General features: G+C 37.1%; 2 protein-coding genes across 2 annotated transcripts in view; one reads left to right on the plus strand and one right to left on the minus strand.

Annotated features, from left to right (window-relative positions):
* The window catches only part of LOC113059696 (CUGBP Elav-like family member 3-B), a 54273-nt gene that overhangs the window by 22298 nt on the left and 15274 nt on the right, over positions 1 to 16701 (plus strand). Inside the window, exon 3 of the mRNA XM_026228235.1 lies at positions 2890 to 2934. Coding sequence (XP_026084020.1) covers positions 2890 to 2934 — 45 coding nt within the window. The remainder of the gene's footprint in view (positions 1 to 2889; positions 2935 to 16701) is intronic.
* LOC113059695 (uncharacterized) lies at positions 3661 to 7960 on the minus strand. Its single transcript, XM_026228234.1, has 5 exons — positions 7780 to 7960; positions 7519 to 7585; positions 6080 to 6361; positions 4579 to 4881; positions 3661 to 4473 (listed from the first exon to the last, which is right to left on the minus strand). The coding sequence occupies exons 2-5, from the start codon at positions 7574 to 7576 to the stop codon at positions 4172 to 4174; spliced, it is 945 nt and encodes a 314-aa protein (XP_026084019.1). The 5' UTR covers positions 7577 to 7585; positions 7780 to 7960; the 3' UTR covers positions 3661 to 4171.

A 16701-nucleotide genomic window follows, 5' to 3' on the forward strand; every position in this document is an offset into this window, starting at 1 on the left:
GGACATGTAGATGTGCTTTATTAAAATTAAATATCATGCAATTATTTTTTTTTTCCTTTTTCTTTGGAATGTTACAAGCTCTTGGTGCATAAAGAAGATCTGTAAAGTTGCAAAGACTAAAGTCTCAAACACCTCGTTTAAACACACCCCCACATCTCTACGTAGCACTGAGATCTAGCAATACCAGCACTGATATTTTGCCAGAGTCACAATTTAAGCGAATATCATTTATTATCTTAATGAGTGCTGTCTCTGTGCTGTGATGCGGTCTGAAACCAGATTGAAAATTGTCCAGGTATCTATTTGAGTTTAAGTATTTGTTCATCTGATTAAAAACCACCTTTTCTATAATTTTGCCTATAAAAGGAAGATTAGATATTGGTCTGAAATTGCTCAAAATTGTGTTATCAAGATTGGTCTTTTTCAGGAGGGGCTTTACAACTGCAGTTTTTAGGGAGTTTGGAAATGTCCCAGAAAGAAGTGAGGCATTCACCACTTCTAAGAGATCTGTTTTTAAGCAGTCAAGCACAGTTTTTAAAAAAGATATGGGAAGTGTGTCAAGACAACAGGTTGATGATGTCTTCCGGAATGTTGCTATCAATTGTTTCAAAAAATAGACATAGTGTCTTTTTGATATTTTGGCCGGATCTGTCTGACCTCTGCATTACTTGAGGATGTGCTAATCGCCTTCCTTATATTTATGATCTTATCAGAAAAGAAAGAAGCAAACTCATTGCATTTGCTGTCTGAGAGCATATCACTGGGAATCTGACTTGGTGGGTTTGTCAGTCTCTCAACAGTGGCAAAAAGAGTATGAGTGTTATTTAAGTTACTGTTTATAAGGTTTGAGAAGAAATTCTGTCTAGCTGTGACTAGTTTCACATTAAAAGCATGAAGGCTCTCTTTATAGATGCTATATAGTGAATTTCAAGTTTCGTCTTCCTCCACAACCGCTCGGTTTTTCTGCATTGTCTTTTCATAGTCTGAACTGCTGTTGATCTTCTCCAAACTGATTTCTGTCTGTTTGTTTTCTTACTGACTATTATTGGTGCAATATCATCAATAACATTCTTAACTTTTGAGTTGAAGGAATCAAGGAGAATATCAGAAATGCTTGGTGTTAAAGATATAGCCTCCATAAATAGTACACTTGTGTTCTCGTTAATGCATCTCCTTCTGACAGAGACCGATCCAGATTCAGTGGTAGCAGAGATCAATATATCAAAGAAAATACAGAAGTGATCAGATAATGCTATGTCCTTAGTAACAATGGATGAAATGTTTAGACCCCTACTGATGATTAGATCCAGAGTGTGTCCACCTTTGTGTGTGGGTCCATGCACATGCTGAATCAGGTCATAAGTGTTTAGAAACCTTATCATTTCTTTTGTAGTTTTGTTTTCTGCATTATCTATGTGAATATTAAAATCCCCTGCAATTGCAAAACAGTCAAACTCTGAGGAAATTATTGATAACATTTCTGTGACCTCTTCAACAAAGGCTGGAGAGTATTTTGGAGGCCTGTAAATAATAATGAACAGAATGTGTGGGGCACCTTTCAGCACAATCCCTAGATATTCGAAAGACAAGTACTGACCAAATGACATTTGCTTGCATTGATAGACATCTTTAAATAGAGCAGCTACACCCCCACCTCTCCTAACAGTCCTGCAAACACTCATGTAAGTGAAGTTAGGAGGGGCTGCTTCATTGAGGATTGTTGCACTGCAGCTGTCTTCTAGCAATGTTTCATTTAGAAACATAAAATCCAGATTGTATGTGGTTATAAAGTCATTGATTAGAAATGATTTATTTTTTAGTGAGCGAATGTTTAAAGATGCTAAATTGATGGCAGTGCTTTGTGTCTTTACATCAGTCTTAGTATGATTCATAATAGGCCGCAGATTAGATGAGTTTGCCCTTCGGCTTGAGAAGGCCTTAGACTTTCTATCACGTGATAATACTGAAATAGAGAAAGCTTCAGGCACAGTGGGTTCCCGCTTGTTCTGTAGGCATTTGTGAATGTTGCTGTTATTATAGCGGGGCTCGACACATATCACTGAGAGCTGCTATCAGTTGTTTGTGGTTCACCTTCAGCAGATAGAGGGTTTGGATCCTGGCGTTGTGGCAGCGGTCGGAGAGCTCTCATAGGAACATGGCCCACAGGCTTTGGTGGTTGGGGGGCCCGCCGTTTTTTTGTTGATATCTGCGGGCTAGCAGCGAATGAGTGGGAGAGTTTAGTCCCAACATACACCAATTCCTCCATTTTCTGTGAGGAAAAAAAAAAAACATGTGTTGTGTTGTCCTGGCTTCCCTGTATGTTTTCCAGAAAGTCATCCCTGGGTGCTGAATCTTGTAGCTGTTTTAAAGGGAGAAAAGAGGTTCCCATCATATTTAGTGAGTTCATTTGATTAAATTGTTATTTGTCTTATATTTGTTTGGGATGATGATCATGTTGGAGTCTTTTATGTTACACTCTGTATTTTACACCCGTGTTATTGTGGTGGATTGTCAGTGTACTTCAAGCTGATATTGTTTGTAAATTAGTGCTAATTTATGTATAACGATGACACCTTAAAAAAAGGTGTTACCAAATAATGTCTATTAGTATGTATGTCTGATTTATGCACACACTGTCAACAGATAAGACAATGGTTTATTTGATCACTCTGGTTTATTTTAAACACACTTAATGAATGCTCTATATTAGTCTTCCTCTTTCTCTGTATTTTCTGTATTATCTTGTTTATGTCCAGAACTCTCTCTATCTTTGTATTATATATATATATTATGGTCTTTATGTTTTATTGTTATTTTTTTCTCCCATACCTCGTGACATCAGTCATGGTGGTTTAATTTGAATTCTTTGTATTTATTTTTATTTTTTAGATGAACCGGCCCATTCAAGTGAAGCCTGCAGTGAGGGGAGAGGAGGTAAATCATCTTTATTCGGCTTATTATAAAGATTTCTAAAGATCTTCTGCTCATCAAGGCTGCGTTCAGTTGATCATAAATATAATTATATTGTGAAATGTTAAAATTTAAATGAACAATTTTCTTTATCTTTGTGAATATCTAAGTGTAATGTATTTCTGTGATGCACAGCTGTATTTTCAGCATCATTCCTCGTCTTCAGTGTCACATGATCTTCAGAAATCAAACTAATCAAGACTAATAATTAGAAATGTTTCTAGAGCAGCAAATCATCATTAATGCTGAAAACAGTTTGCGCATATGTGTGTAAACTTAAAACAACACCATTTGCTTAAGATCAAAATGTATTTTATTTATTTTATTAATCGTAAATCCTTCCATTGGTTTGCTAGTACAACCTTATAATTCAGTCAGCACCAGAAACCACTATTATAACAACTAGAAAAAGGTTTGAACACTCTCGACAAATATAAAGCTGTACACATTAAACAGAAAAAAAAAAACATGAAATCCATATGACAGAAATAACAGAGAATATATGAAATAGCAATGGCCACGGAGTCAGAAAAGTGCTAAACAGGAGCTATACTGTATGTGAAGTCCCTTCATGCATGAGGTTTTTAATGATTGTTCCTGTGGCTCACTGGTAGAGCATTGTGTTAGCAGCACAGAAGGTTGTGGGTTCAATTCCCAGAGAACACACATACTGGTAAAAACAAATGTATAACCTGAATGCACTGTAAGTTGCTTTTGATTAAAGCATCTGCATAAATGTAAATGTGATCAGGAACAATGACATGAATGCACTGTGTGAACATTGCAAAGACTGATTTGTCATATCATATTAAGTTAAGTCCCTGCAACAGCAAATTAATCAAAGCCTACAACACTGACTGCAAGGAAATATGACAAACAAATTTGCTGCTAAATAACATGTTGGCATTCTTTCATCCACACACAAACACACTAAAACCACTAAAACAGTCTTTTACAGTAAAGAAAAACTTCATGCTGGAGTGAGTAATATTTAAAATGGATAGTTTACAGTCATCACTGTGTGGATGTAAATGTGCTCCTGCTTCTCAAGTGAATTCAGTTCACAGCAATCAAAGTTGGCTCCAGTAAATCAATGTTTGATTGCAGTTTATTATTCAGCAGAAATGCTGTGAAAGCTCTTCAGCTTGCAGTGTGAAACAGGCCTAGCTGACCGTATCTTCACAGGCCTCGTTTCACCAGACTACAAGATAGGCCTGGTGTTGGAAGGCTTTTCTCCCATGGACTCGCTCTCCTGAACAGGATGAGTGACCACAGACTGACTCTCACTGACAGGTGAAGCTGTGCTCATAGCCGGTATCGGCATACGGTCAGTCTCAGTGGTGTCACGCTCACTGGTGGACATGGATTGACGATCACGTAGTTTTATTTGGATCAAACATGTCACACTTATCACTGAGATGAGCCCCAAAACTGCAGTGAGCACGATCAGAATTGCTTCGTTGCAGCTGGAGTGTGTCTGGTCTCCTGGATCTGAGTTTTTCTCTGTGCGAATCAAACAACAGAATCAGGATTATGCACTGTTATTATATCAACGCTGACTCGTAAAATTAAACGTGATACAATGCGATCAAGTTTCCCATGTCTTACCGTTCACATGCAGCACATAGGCGTGAGGGTTTCCTTTAACCGTTTCACTCTCCACAAAGCAGCGGTATAATCCAGCATCTGCCTTGCGAACACGAGTGATGGTCAAAGAGAAATTGCCGGTTTTGAAGCAGTTGTTTGCCAGCATGGCTCTTCTCTCGAAGCCTTTGCCAGGATTCACAGATCCGTTCATCTTGTAGTACAAAACTCTTTCGTTGTTACGCAGCCACGTCACATCTTTGGCACTGAGCTCATAACAGTTCAGAGTGATGCTGTCCGTTTCTTCTACACTCTTATTTAGAGCATCTATACAGGGAACATGACGTTAATCAAAATCACTTGATGATTATGAGCTGATGATGACTTTCAGTAAGTAGCTCTCTTATACACGACCAGTCAAAAGGTTATTTATTTACTTATATAATATATAGTATATATATAATATTTTCTATAATATTTATCATTTATTTAAAGGTCCCATTTTTCATGCTTTTTTGAAGCTTTGATTGTGTTTACAGTGTACAAAATAACATGTGTTCATGTTTCGCGTGTAAAAAAAAACACAGTATTTTTCACACAATTCACCTATCTGTATACCGCTGTTTTCACTGTCACAAAAACGGGCTGATGACTTCCTTGTTCTATAAAGTCCCTCCTTCAGAAACACATAACGAATTCTGATTGGGCCAGCGGTTCCTGTGTTGCCCTTTGTGTAGTAAGTTACAGAAACTGTTAAACGCACAAACTTAAATAATAAAATATACTTACCGGTTGTGGTCCATAAACAACACCTTCTCCAGACAAAGAGGGAACTGCTCCATCTTTCAAGAGTAATCTTTGTGCGAATCCTGCATTAAACTGATTGAGATTGAGGAAGCTGTCCTAAGCAAAATGTGCTGCACATAGTTTTACATGTAGATTATAATTTTCGGGAACCGAGTTAGACATAAATTGTAACGATTAATCTCCAAGTACAGCGTCCCTGGGAAGCCCAAACAAAGATGATTGGACTCTGAGATGAAAATAACAGCGTTTCGGCGACAAACACAAACGCAGCTCTTCCTTCTTCTCTGTAGGAACGCAACAAGGCCACGCCCCCTTTTTGTGTAATCCTGTGGGCGGAGGTTAGTCAAAAAACTGTTTTAGTGACGTCATTACTGCAGGAACTAGAGGGATGTAGTCCAAACGGGTCGTTTTTTGTAGGTGAATTCTGTTAAATAAAATATCTCGCTTGGCATTGAACTTTGAACATTTTTATGATTATTATCAACTTCGAAAACAGTTGTGCTGCTTCTTTTTCCTCAAATATTATCAATAGAAACTAAACTAATGCAAAAAATAGCATTAAATTGATCAAAGCTTTTATTAATTATTTCTAATTCCAAATAAATGCTGTTTTTAAATTTCTATTCAATTCATATTAAAAAAAAGCATTTAAAAAAAATCTCAATAATTCCAAACTTTTGACTGGTAGTGTATGAATCAGATAATAGGAAAGACTTACATAAAACATCCAGAATAAGTGAAGTTTTAACCCCATTACAGATGAACTCGTAGAGCCCCTGGTCAGTGTATTGTGATGATATCAGAAGCAGGTGGCTGTGTTCACACGTGAAGTCTTCCTCAAGACCTTTGGCAGTCATGCACACATGGTTTTTGTATGTGGCGATAGTGGTGCCTGGCATCTTTCTCCATTCAGCATGAATACAGCCGCCGGCGTTAACGGGGAATGTGTACGGTTGGTTTAGTAACACAAAACCAGAAGGAATACCCTGGCAGAACGCTCCTGAAACAGATTCACAGAAGAGACAGGCTCTCTAATGAAGGGAATTTGGTTACAAAAAAGTACAGTGCATTTACACAAAAAAGCACTAAATAATTTTAATACACTCTTAAAAATAAAGGGTCCTTATTGGCATCTGTGTAACCTTTCCGTTGCAAAAACAAGGTCCGTTATTGTGGGAAAAGGTTGTTTAGATGATTTAAATGTTCTTTACACTAATAATAAACTGGTTCTTTTAAGAACTGATCACTGAAATGTTCGAGGAACCGAAAATTGCTCCTTTTTTTTTAGCATTGCTGCGATAAACATCCCTTTGGACACTTTATTTATAAGAGTGTGTTAACATATTTGATTTAGGGTTAGTTGCGTGAACCCTGGCATGTTTTTATTACGTTGATATAGGTACGTATTGCGGTGGTTCAGAATTCAATTAAGTTAATTCTCTATAGTGTTGAAAATATGCCCTCCACCAAAACCATCCCTTAAACCTATGATAGTGTTAACAAATGCAAAACCGATATAAAAACGCATTAGCTGATGCAACCGTGCCATTTCAGCTTCCTTATAAGCAGATTTGAACTGCATTTTTGGGATCTGTACCAGCGCTCCTTACCTCTCAAGTACATGTTCTCACTCAATGAGCTACCAAACAAATCTACCGTCTCTGAAAACACGTGTGATAACGTTCAAAGCATCAGTTTTCAAATCTCCAAGCATATAAATATTGTTTTGAAGTCATAACGTGATATATACACTTTATTAATCGAAACTCTGTAAATTTGTGTGAAAAGGAATAAAAGGTTTCAAAGTTTTACTGCCAGTAGTGTTCATTTATTTTGGAAAGAAGAGATGTACTTATTTGTAATTTTTTTTGTCTCGCTAAAAAGTGCACCCAGGTACATTTATGCCATGAGACCAGGTAGATTATTACTAAGTGTCACTGGGAATTTATTGCAAACAGCAAGGTAAACACTGAATAGTGAACAGATGCATTTCAAATGGAAGAAAGTTATTACTCAACCAAATACATATGAAATATACAGTACAGTATAGTGCCCTAGTACTGAACATCAGTATGGCTGTGATTAATTATACTGTATAAAAGCACAACAATCAACCTAAATAAAAATAGGCAAAGACAAAAAAAAGAGGTTTCCTACCTTCATAAAGTACAACTATAAAAGTTGAAGCCAAAATCAAATTCCAAATAGCCTCCATTATGATGCACTGAAACACACATCAGCATGTCAGTCATTGTGCTCAGCTTCAAATGCAAAAATGCAATGATAAATATTACACTTGTGGGCTGGTCATTAAGATTAACTGCAGATTTATCAGTCTTCTGATTGTAATGACGCACTTACAAGTGAAAACAACCGTGACTCTCTATAATGCGAGACCAAATATTTAGTTCAACTCACTGCAAAAGCACACAGCAGCAACAACTGGAAGTTCCAAGTGCTGAAAAGAGAGGGTTTTCTTCCTTCAAAATGACCATAAAAAGTTTAAAACTTTATGATGATGCCATTTCAGCGCATAACAACAAGGTGTCTTTTACTTCCGCTTTTGTCGGTGTTGATGGCCGATTCGTGAACGAATCGTTCAATTTAACCGGTTCTTCTTAGTGAACCGGTTGAACCAGTTCACAAAATCGAACTGAATCGTTTGAAACGGTTCACGTCTCCAATAAGCATAAATCCACAAATTACTTAAGCTGTTAACTTTTTTAACGTGACTGACACTCCCTCTGAGTCAGAATAAACCAATATCCCGGGGTAATCCATTTACTCAAACAGTACACTGAATGAAATGCTGTGAAGACCGAACTGAAGATGAACACCGAGCCGAGTCAGATAATGAACGAACACGCCCACTGCTGGAGCAGTTCTCGTCATAGACATATAAATAACTAGACGCCTCATTGGCCGCTCTGAGCCGTTGCTGTGATACGTCAACGCATCCGCCATGTTAGAGAGGGCAAGACTACCTTAAAAATAAATGGAAGTAAACGGGGAGCTGCGGTTTTTACCAAGGGGCAAGGAACTCGACCCGAAGTTGAAGTCGGGTGGGGGCTGCCATCTTTTAGCAGAACTTCACTTGCGTTAGCATTCCCATTGACTCCCATTCATTTTGGCGTCACTTTGACAGCGAATAACTTTACATTTGAGGCGTTTAAAGACTCTGTTTGTCCATTATTTATTTCTAAAGATACACGACAATGTATAAAGGGCTCCATTACCTTCTATGTTACATTATGGCCCCGTATAAACAGTTTTTGTAAAAAATAGGCTAACGATTGCGTCATAACCACTCGGCTCTCTGTCGCATTACCGTACAGACAGGTGGAGAAGCTCGCAGGCAATTAACTTAATGTGGCGTACTGGCGTTACATTTTAAAATACTATACAAAATAATTAATCAGAATACTTACTCCTGCTCACTCACGACAAAGAACTCCCCGCTCAAGCTCGCCGTCTCTGCAAGATTAACGATGGCAGTTTGCACGCACAGCCAATTAGAAGATTTACATCTGGGCAGACAGGTTGCTGACGTCGTCAAGCTTCGTTTGAGTCTGCGCGTCAGAAACGGAAGTGCTAAAAAACGCTAAAACTGGGCTTCATTCGTCTCAATTGAGTTCCAATTGGGTCGCTGTGTCCATTTCTTTTACTGTCTATGGTTTTTACTCAATAAAAACACGATAACGTTCACATTTATCAACCGATTTCAGGTTTGTGATCTACGTGCAGTTAAAAAAAAACTTTGCCTCCAGTTATTTAGTTAGGTTTCGAAAATTATTAATTTTCGTAAGGAATTGTGAAAGCTCACATTTGTCTCACTTGTTGATTTTGTAGATTATTTTAGGTTTACAATTCTAATGTTAATTTAGTATAACTGTGACATATGCATGTACTGTGATTTGAATGTACATTCAATTAAATGTAGTTGTTTTATTGCTTTCTCTGTGTTCAATCCCAACATTTTTTTTTCTTTCTTGTGTCTCAGGTCAAAACACAGCTCATTCCTTTTTGAAATACTGAGGGAAAAAATCAAAATAATACATCTTTAAACATGAATAATTTGCTATTACTGCGAAAATTGAATAAAACATGTACATACAAATCAAAAAGTGTCACACTTGTAGTCTGCTTTTCATTTGATAGCACTCCATAGCTACAGATGAACTCCACAACAAATAATCACACATGTAACTGATGAGGCTATGGATCCAGTGAAAATTAAAATATGCACTGATACAGTGCACAGTAGAAATATAGTAAAAGTGATATGTTATATTAAAAAGTATATGTAGTACAACTTGAAGTAAAGTGAATAATATGAAAAGCGAGTACAATAACAAACGTGATATAATAGATTTATAATAGCAAAAATTACATGTATAATATGAATAATACCATAATAAATAATTGAAAAAAAAATAGATTAATAATAGCAAGAAGAATATGTAATATCAAGGGTGGAATAATACAGAATAGATAAAATGAAGAATAAATTAATAGTTCATTATAGAGTAAAATAAATAATTGTGAAATGTAATTTTAAAATACTATTTGGGTAATAATTATTAAACAAATAAAGACACAACTAATGACAGAACACAAAAAACTCCAGTTCCAAATTGTGTTTAATTAATGAACTCTTTAAGTATAATATATACATGTACACACATACACAAACACACACACACACACACACACACACACACACACACACACACACACATATATATATATATATATATATATATATATATATATATATATAAAATCCTCAGAGAAATCCTCAAGAAACACATTTTATTTCAGTTCTGTCTTTCTCTGTGAATAGAGTGGTTTAGTTGTGAAGACAAAACCTGACAAATAAAGATTAATTCTTCACCGCTTCCCTAAAGATTTTCTATTTTATTAAATTAAAGAGTCAAATAATGTAAACTTGATGATGCTTGATATTTTGTTCTATAATACACATTACACACACTCATGCAGAAAACACACATTTTGAAACAGTGGTTTGTTTTTGTTAACACCTATGAATGTTTGAGTGTGAGTATGTGAGGTTTACCTTGCACAACAAAATCTCAAAGTATAGTTATGTTTATCACAGACCAGAATATGAGATGCTCCCCTCAAAAAACTTGTTATTAATCAAAACTAATAATCATTATAAAAATATCACAATGATTTCATTAATGATATTGCAGCTGGACTCACTATGAGTTACAGTGCTTTTCATTTCTAGGCTAATTACATCATGTAGTTTTTGTGTAAAGACACACGTAGTACATTATCAGCATTAAACAGCCTGTGCAAAGCTTTTTAAATGCAGTCTATAGTATTGTGATCGACTGAGGAAACTGGTTATATTTAATTATTAATAACTAATAATTCCTTACAATTATATAGTGCTTTTCTGGGCACTCAAAGCACTTTACATAGAAGGATGAATCTCCTCAAACACCACCAGTGTGCACATCCACCTCCAAATATTTGACAAAAAATACAGAAACATTTAATTAGGTAATTATATTATTTATATTAAATTATATTGTTGTAAAAATTATCTTTACAGAGAGAAACAGAGGGTGGGGGGGGGGAAATATGAGCAGGGTCAATCTGTCGATTCATTCAGAGCTGCTCTGGGTTTGGTACAAACACAACACTAGTCTGTGGAGGTATAGTCTTGTCTCTTGGAAATGCAGAGAACAGCTTTCCTCAGCTTTCCTTGTCCTGTTTGCAACTGGCTAAAGGGGAAGAGAAAATAATAATTAATTACATAGAATCAGTTCACAGTTTTATGAAAAGCTATGAAATCCTTAAAATTAAGCGATGATAAACTTAATCGGTAACACTTTAGAAAAATGGTCCATTAGTTAATGTTACTTAACTACTTTAGTTAACATGATCTAAGCAAGAACAATACTTCTACAGCATTTATTAATCTTAGTTGATGTTCATTTTAACATTTACTAATGCATTATTTAAATCAAAAGTTGTGCTTGTTAACATTAGTTAATGCACTATGAATTAGCATGAACTAACGATGAAAAACTTTATTTTCAATAACTAACATTAACAAAGATGAATAAATACAGTAATAAATGTACTGTTCATGTTAATTAATGGATTAACTAACATTAATGGACCATGATTCTAAAGTGTTACCACTTAATCTTTGTAAATAAGTAATGGTAGTGACACTTTAGCTCCATCACTAATCTAGACAGTCAAAGTACTCACTGTACATATTGTGCTCATAACACCATTTTAGTTTATGATATAAACGTAAATGAGAATTCATTTAAACTTTGAATTTTTATAAAGTCTCAGCTTTCACTGCTAACTACGTTAGAGATATCGCTATCTATTATTAATAGTCTGACATTAGTGGTTAATTAAGCTATCAATAAATCGTCAGGGGAAGTCGTGGCCTAATGGTTAGAGGGTTGGACTCCCAATCGAAGGGTTGTGGGTTCTAGTCTCGGGCCGGACGGAATTGTGGGTGGGGGGAGTGCATGTACAGTTCTCTCTCCACCTTCAATACCATGACTTAGGTGTCCTTGAGCAAGGCATCGAACCCCCAACTGCTCCCCGGGCGCCGCAGCATAAATGGCTCCGGGTGTGTGCTCACAGTGTGTGTGTGTTCACTGCTCTGTGTGTGTGCATTTCGGATGGGTTAAATGCAGAGCACAAATTCTGAGTATGGGTCACCATACTTGGCTGAATGTCACTTCACTTTCACTTTTAAAAATGACCAAAAAACATCGAGAAATAACGGTTGAGTTACCTGTGAAAGATAACACCCCGAGATCAGTTTTTATCGTGTGACGATTTGTAGGTGTTCAATCTGTCGATGAGTCTGGTATGTTTTCTTCTGTGCTGATGTGAGAGTTATGAGAGTTGCCCGCTCCAATATGGCGGCGACGTTGACGTGCGGTCGAGCGTCCAATGAGGCGTCTAGTTTAGGGTGACCACCTGGCTATTGCTGTGTTGCAGGACAGCAGACCTGATTTTGCGGGACAATGCGGGACACGAGGGAGAGAAATTACTATTATTATACTAGGTGAATAAATATTAATTTTTTATTAGATATCTTTTTGCAGTGATGTTAACATGTTTTAAATTGCTAAAAGGGTTTATAAAAATGTTAATGACGGCGCTGTGAACGTCACTAATAATATTTAATAGTAATATCAGTAAAAAATTATTTTAACAGCACGTCTCTATTCAATCCAAATAATTAAGTGAAAATAAAAATCCAATCGCTACAAAGCACATTTACAAATAAGCACATAAATTCCATTAGGAGAGACTAAGATTAAATGCGTTCTTACCGGATTCATTGCATCTTGAATTTATATTTTTTGTCTGATCTGGCAGCTTCGAGTAGGGCCTTCTCATTCATTATGTGTCTGTAGAACTCCTGGCAGGTGTAGCTGTAGTTCACTTTCACCAGGAGTTCACTTTTTATGAGGTCCACAGTTGCGCGGTTCCTTGTCTCTGTCCACGCAGCAGTCATGAGAGAAAACACCCTCTCCACGAACGCATTGGTGACAGGAATGCTCAAAGCCAAAGATACCAGAGCTGTTATGTTTGGGCCAAGGACGTGCTTCAACAGAACTGTCCACGTAGATGCAACTGGATTTGTTGTTGTTGCGATTTCCTTTACGTGCGGCATAAGAAAACACAGAATTCATCATACAACTGGTTCATGTCCAGTTTAAAGCTCATTTTTAATGCTTCAGCTGCTCCACGGAGGTCTTGGAAGCTAAATTCCCTCTTGATAGCCAGGCATGAGATGTGCTTTAGGTAGTTGCCATCAGTGAAATCAAACCACTTGTGTAGGCAACCAAGCGCTCTTTCATAGAACATAAGAAAGTCCTGCTCTATAACAGCAACCTGTGCGGTGGGAAACTGTTGCAGGAGAGAACTGGTCTCGAATCCAAAGAATCGATCATTTTTCCTTTGCTTTAGTTTCAAATTGAGATTGGTCATTAACTCGAAAAGTTCACACACAGTTGTCTCGTCTCCCTCAACTTTAAGCACTGCGTCGAAAAAAACTTTGAGGCTATTTTGCAAAAACAGCAAGTATGCCTGGAGTTCACAGGGCACGTCTTCTCCATCCTCACAATTTGCGAGCAATTTCCAAAGTGCTGATGGACAGCGCTCTTCTACAAGAGATAAAAAATAGCTTTTGACAGCTGGCCAGGAGTCGTGCAGACGTTTGACAGCAGGCCACAAACTTAGCCACCGTGTCGGCACATTCTTGTAAAGAGCCGTGTACTCCTCGTCCACAAACTCAAACACTTCCTTTAATTCTTGCACACGTTTAGCTGAAGACGAAAAGTGGTTGCAAACTTTTGTGACTATGTTCTCAATGTCAATTCTGAGCTTATCGCCTGCATACCTCCCACAGTTGTGCAGAATATGGGCCACGCAGTTGGCCTTGATAACTGATGCATTCTTGTCCGTCAGTTTTTTATACACAGAGTTATGCACACCATAATTGACGCTGGCGTTATCAGCTGAGTATGCAGAGATCCGTTCTAACCCCAGGTTTCTCTCCTCGAGCCTTGAAACAACCTGGTTGAAAATTGCATCAGAGTTTTCATTGCAATCATCATAAAAGTCCAACAGTTTGTTCTGCACTCCTAGGTCGGGTGTGTAATATCTTAATGCTAACGGGAATAACTTGGTTGTTCCGTGGTTTGATGCATCAGACGCAATGGAAAAGTGTGGAAGAGAATCCGGTCTATCTGCAATCATTGGCGTATTTAACTGTTTCAAGCATGTTTCTAAAGCTGCTGGCGCAAGCACACCTGTAACAATAGATGCACTCTTCGTTCTTCCACAAGCCAGCTTCTTTGCTATTTCTGAATCGGGAAAAATGACTGGGGCTAGTTTAGTAGTACAGTCACCTGATCTATACGATAAACCATGCTGCACATTATGGTAGACACTTGTCACTTCAGCTGCTGTGATTTTATTTTGGTTCCCATCTTTCGGTGGAGAGAAAAAACTTGTCATGCTAGCGTTAGCATTTCTTTGTTGTGCATTTTTCTTGTGACTTTCCCCATCTCCGTGCCTCCTTACATCCCCCTCACCTCCATGCGTGATGGTGAAACTTCGGTGGCATACACTGCAATCTCCTTTCTTAGGGTCACCTGTAACTGGTTTTAACCATGCATATTTTTTCTCCCATTCCTTATTATACGAACAAAGACGCTTTTTCTTCTCGGGAGCTCCGGATAGATCCATTTTTCTTTTGCGTGTTTTTTTTTCTCAGTGTTTATTTTCCCGCTCTGGCTAGCCGCTAGAACCAATAATAACGGCTGCGCTGCGCATGTTCAGTGTTTTTTTTTATTAACATTTTTTTTAATTGTAGAATTGTAATTTAAAGGAAGATTTAATAAAATGACGAAGACAAAATTAAAATGCGGGACACTGCTTATGATTTGCGGGACGCGGGACAAAGCTTCAAATTTCGGGACTGTCCCGGTGGTCACCCTAGTCTAGTTATTTATATGTCTATGGTTCTCGTTCTCGAGTCAAGAACCGGTTGCTTCGGTTTTCGGATCACCAGTACACTCAACCGAGAATCGTTTCTGTCGAACGCGTCCCAATTGAGAACCGATGAACTGATGATATTGCGCATGCGTGTAATTTTGTAAGTATTTTGTTAAACATCGGAAAGTGTGATAAAATAACTTTATTTTATTTTGATTTTTTTTATTATTTTTTTTTTAGATTAATGTTTCCAATCTGTATATTGTATATAATGTATAGGCCAAATGGGTTTTCAGGGAAGTTGGACAATAATTAAGACTCTAAAGACTCTTATGTTTAATAGGAATAAGGGATGATTTATGAGATATCTGTACTGTATAATGATGACATTCACAAATTGAGTTTGTAGTAAACAGAACATGAACACGAGTAGAGCAGCTGATGACACTGAACTGCAGCACGTGCCGGTTAGAGCGATTCTCGTTCTCGAGTCAAGAACCGGTTGCATCGGTTTTCGGATCATCAGTACACTCAACCGAGAATCGTTTCTGTCGGATGCGTCCGAATTGAGAACCGATGAACTGATGATACTGCGCATGTGCGATTCAGCGTGAAGCCAACTGACTCACAGCATGTCTGAACCGAAGGTTTTGGTGATTGATTCTGAATCTGTACTAGTAATGTTATGAGCGCGGGTATTTCGAGGGCTATGATGAAGGGCAATCTGGCGAAACGTAAGTTCATTTAATAACAAATACATCGCAATGGATTAGGTTTAGTAAGTGGATCAGGGTTTCTACGCTGATGACACCTAATTTATTTACTTTATATCTTGAAGACTTAAATCCTCATATGCACATTATTGCTGTTACTGTATTTAGGTGTTGTTGCAAAACTCAAATGTAAACTTTTCATGATTATGAGGTTTTAACTGACTAAAGTTATGATTACTGACTTTATATATTTGAATGTTTGATAGACGTGACGCCATTACGTCATCGCCAATGACGTCATTACGTCGAGCGTGAAAGAACCGATGAACCGGTTTTTTCAACCGGTTTATTGAATCGAACCGTCCGAAAGAACCGGTTCGCGGAAAAGAATCGAACTTCCCATCACTATGTGTTAGACAGCGAGAGAGAGAGAGCTCCTCCCAGAGAGCTATGGCAAGACATTTGGACATTTAAATGAAAATTAACTAGACTTAAAATAAAAACAAAAAACAAAAAAAAACAGTATAATTAAATTTAAATTGTTAATTTAGCATTTGTATGTTACTGTCACTTTTTGTTTTAAATAATACAATGTAATATGAAAGTGACCAATCGGTTTTCTTTTACTAGAAAATATCAATGCAAGTGCTTTTAATTTAAAAAAGTTAATTCATTCCAAATTTAGTAAGCCCTCGTAATATTTCTAGTAGCTTATCTCAATAGTATGCAATAATATTCAATGTTAAATAGTAATGCAGTAAAAGACAAGAGATGAGATTTCTGTTTCAGTGTTTTATACCAATACAGTTTAAACAATAAATGTTAAAACGGCCTGCCATACAAAGAGAGCAATGTGGAATTACTGTAGATAAATACTAGGAATAGAGATGTGATGATCTCAGAGGCATGTTGCAACAGTGTTGTATTAGACATTTGGGCCTTAAAAGTACTGTATCATCAACCAGATCATCTCTCCCTCTCCTGGAAACTGATGGTACTACAACAATACTGACACACTTCACAAAGTCATGAAACTAAATTAATGGATCACGACCATTTCTCCTTTTTCACTCTTTTTAGAGGATAGAAAGCTGTTTGTGTGGATGTT

The sequence above is a fragment of the Carassius auratus genome, chromosome 41 (genome assembly GCF_003368295.1).
Source record: "Carassius auratus strain Wakin chromosome 41, ASM336829v1, whole genome shotgun sequence".
NCBI lineage: Eukaryota > Metazoa > Chordata > Actinopteri > Cypriniformes > Cyprinidae > Carassius > Carassius auratus.

Coding starts and splice junctions, on each gene's coding strand:
- LOC113059695 (XM_026228234.1), bottom strand. CDS start 7,576: ATGGAGGCTATTTGGAATTTGATTTTGGCTTCAACTTTTATAGTTGTA. Junction 6,362..7,518: donor TATAGTTGTACTTTATGAAG/GTAGGAAACCTC, acceptor AATCTGTTTCAG/GAGCGTTCTGCCAGGGTATT. Junction 4,882..6,079: donor ACTTATTCTGGATGTTTTAT/GTAAGTCTTTCC, acceptor TTCCCTGTATAG/ATGCTCTAAATAAGAGTGTA.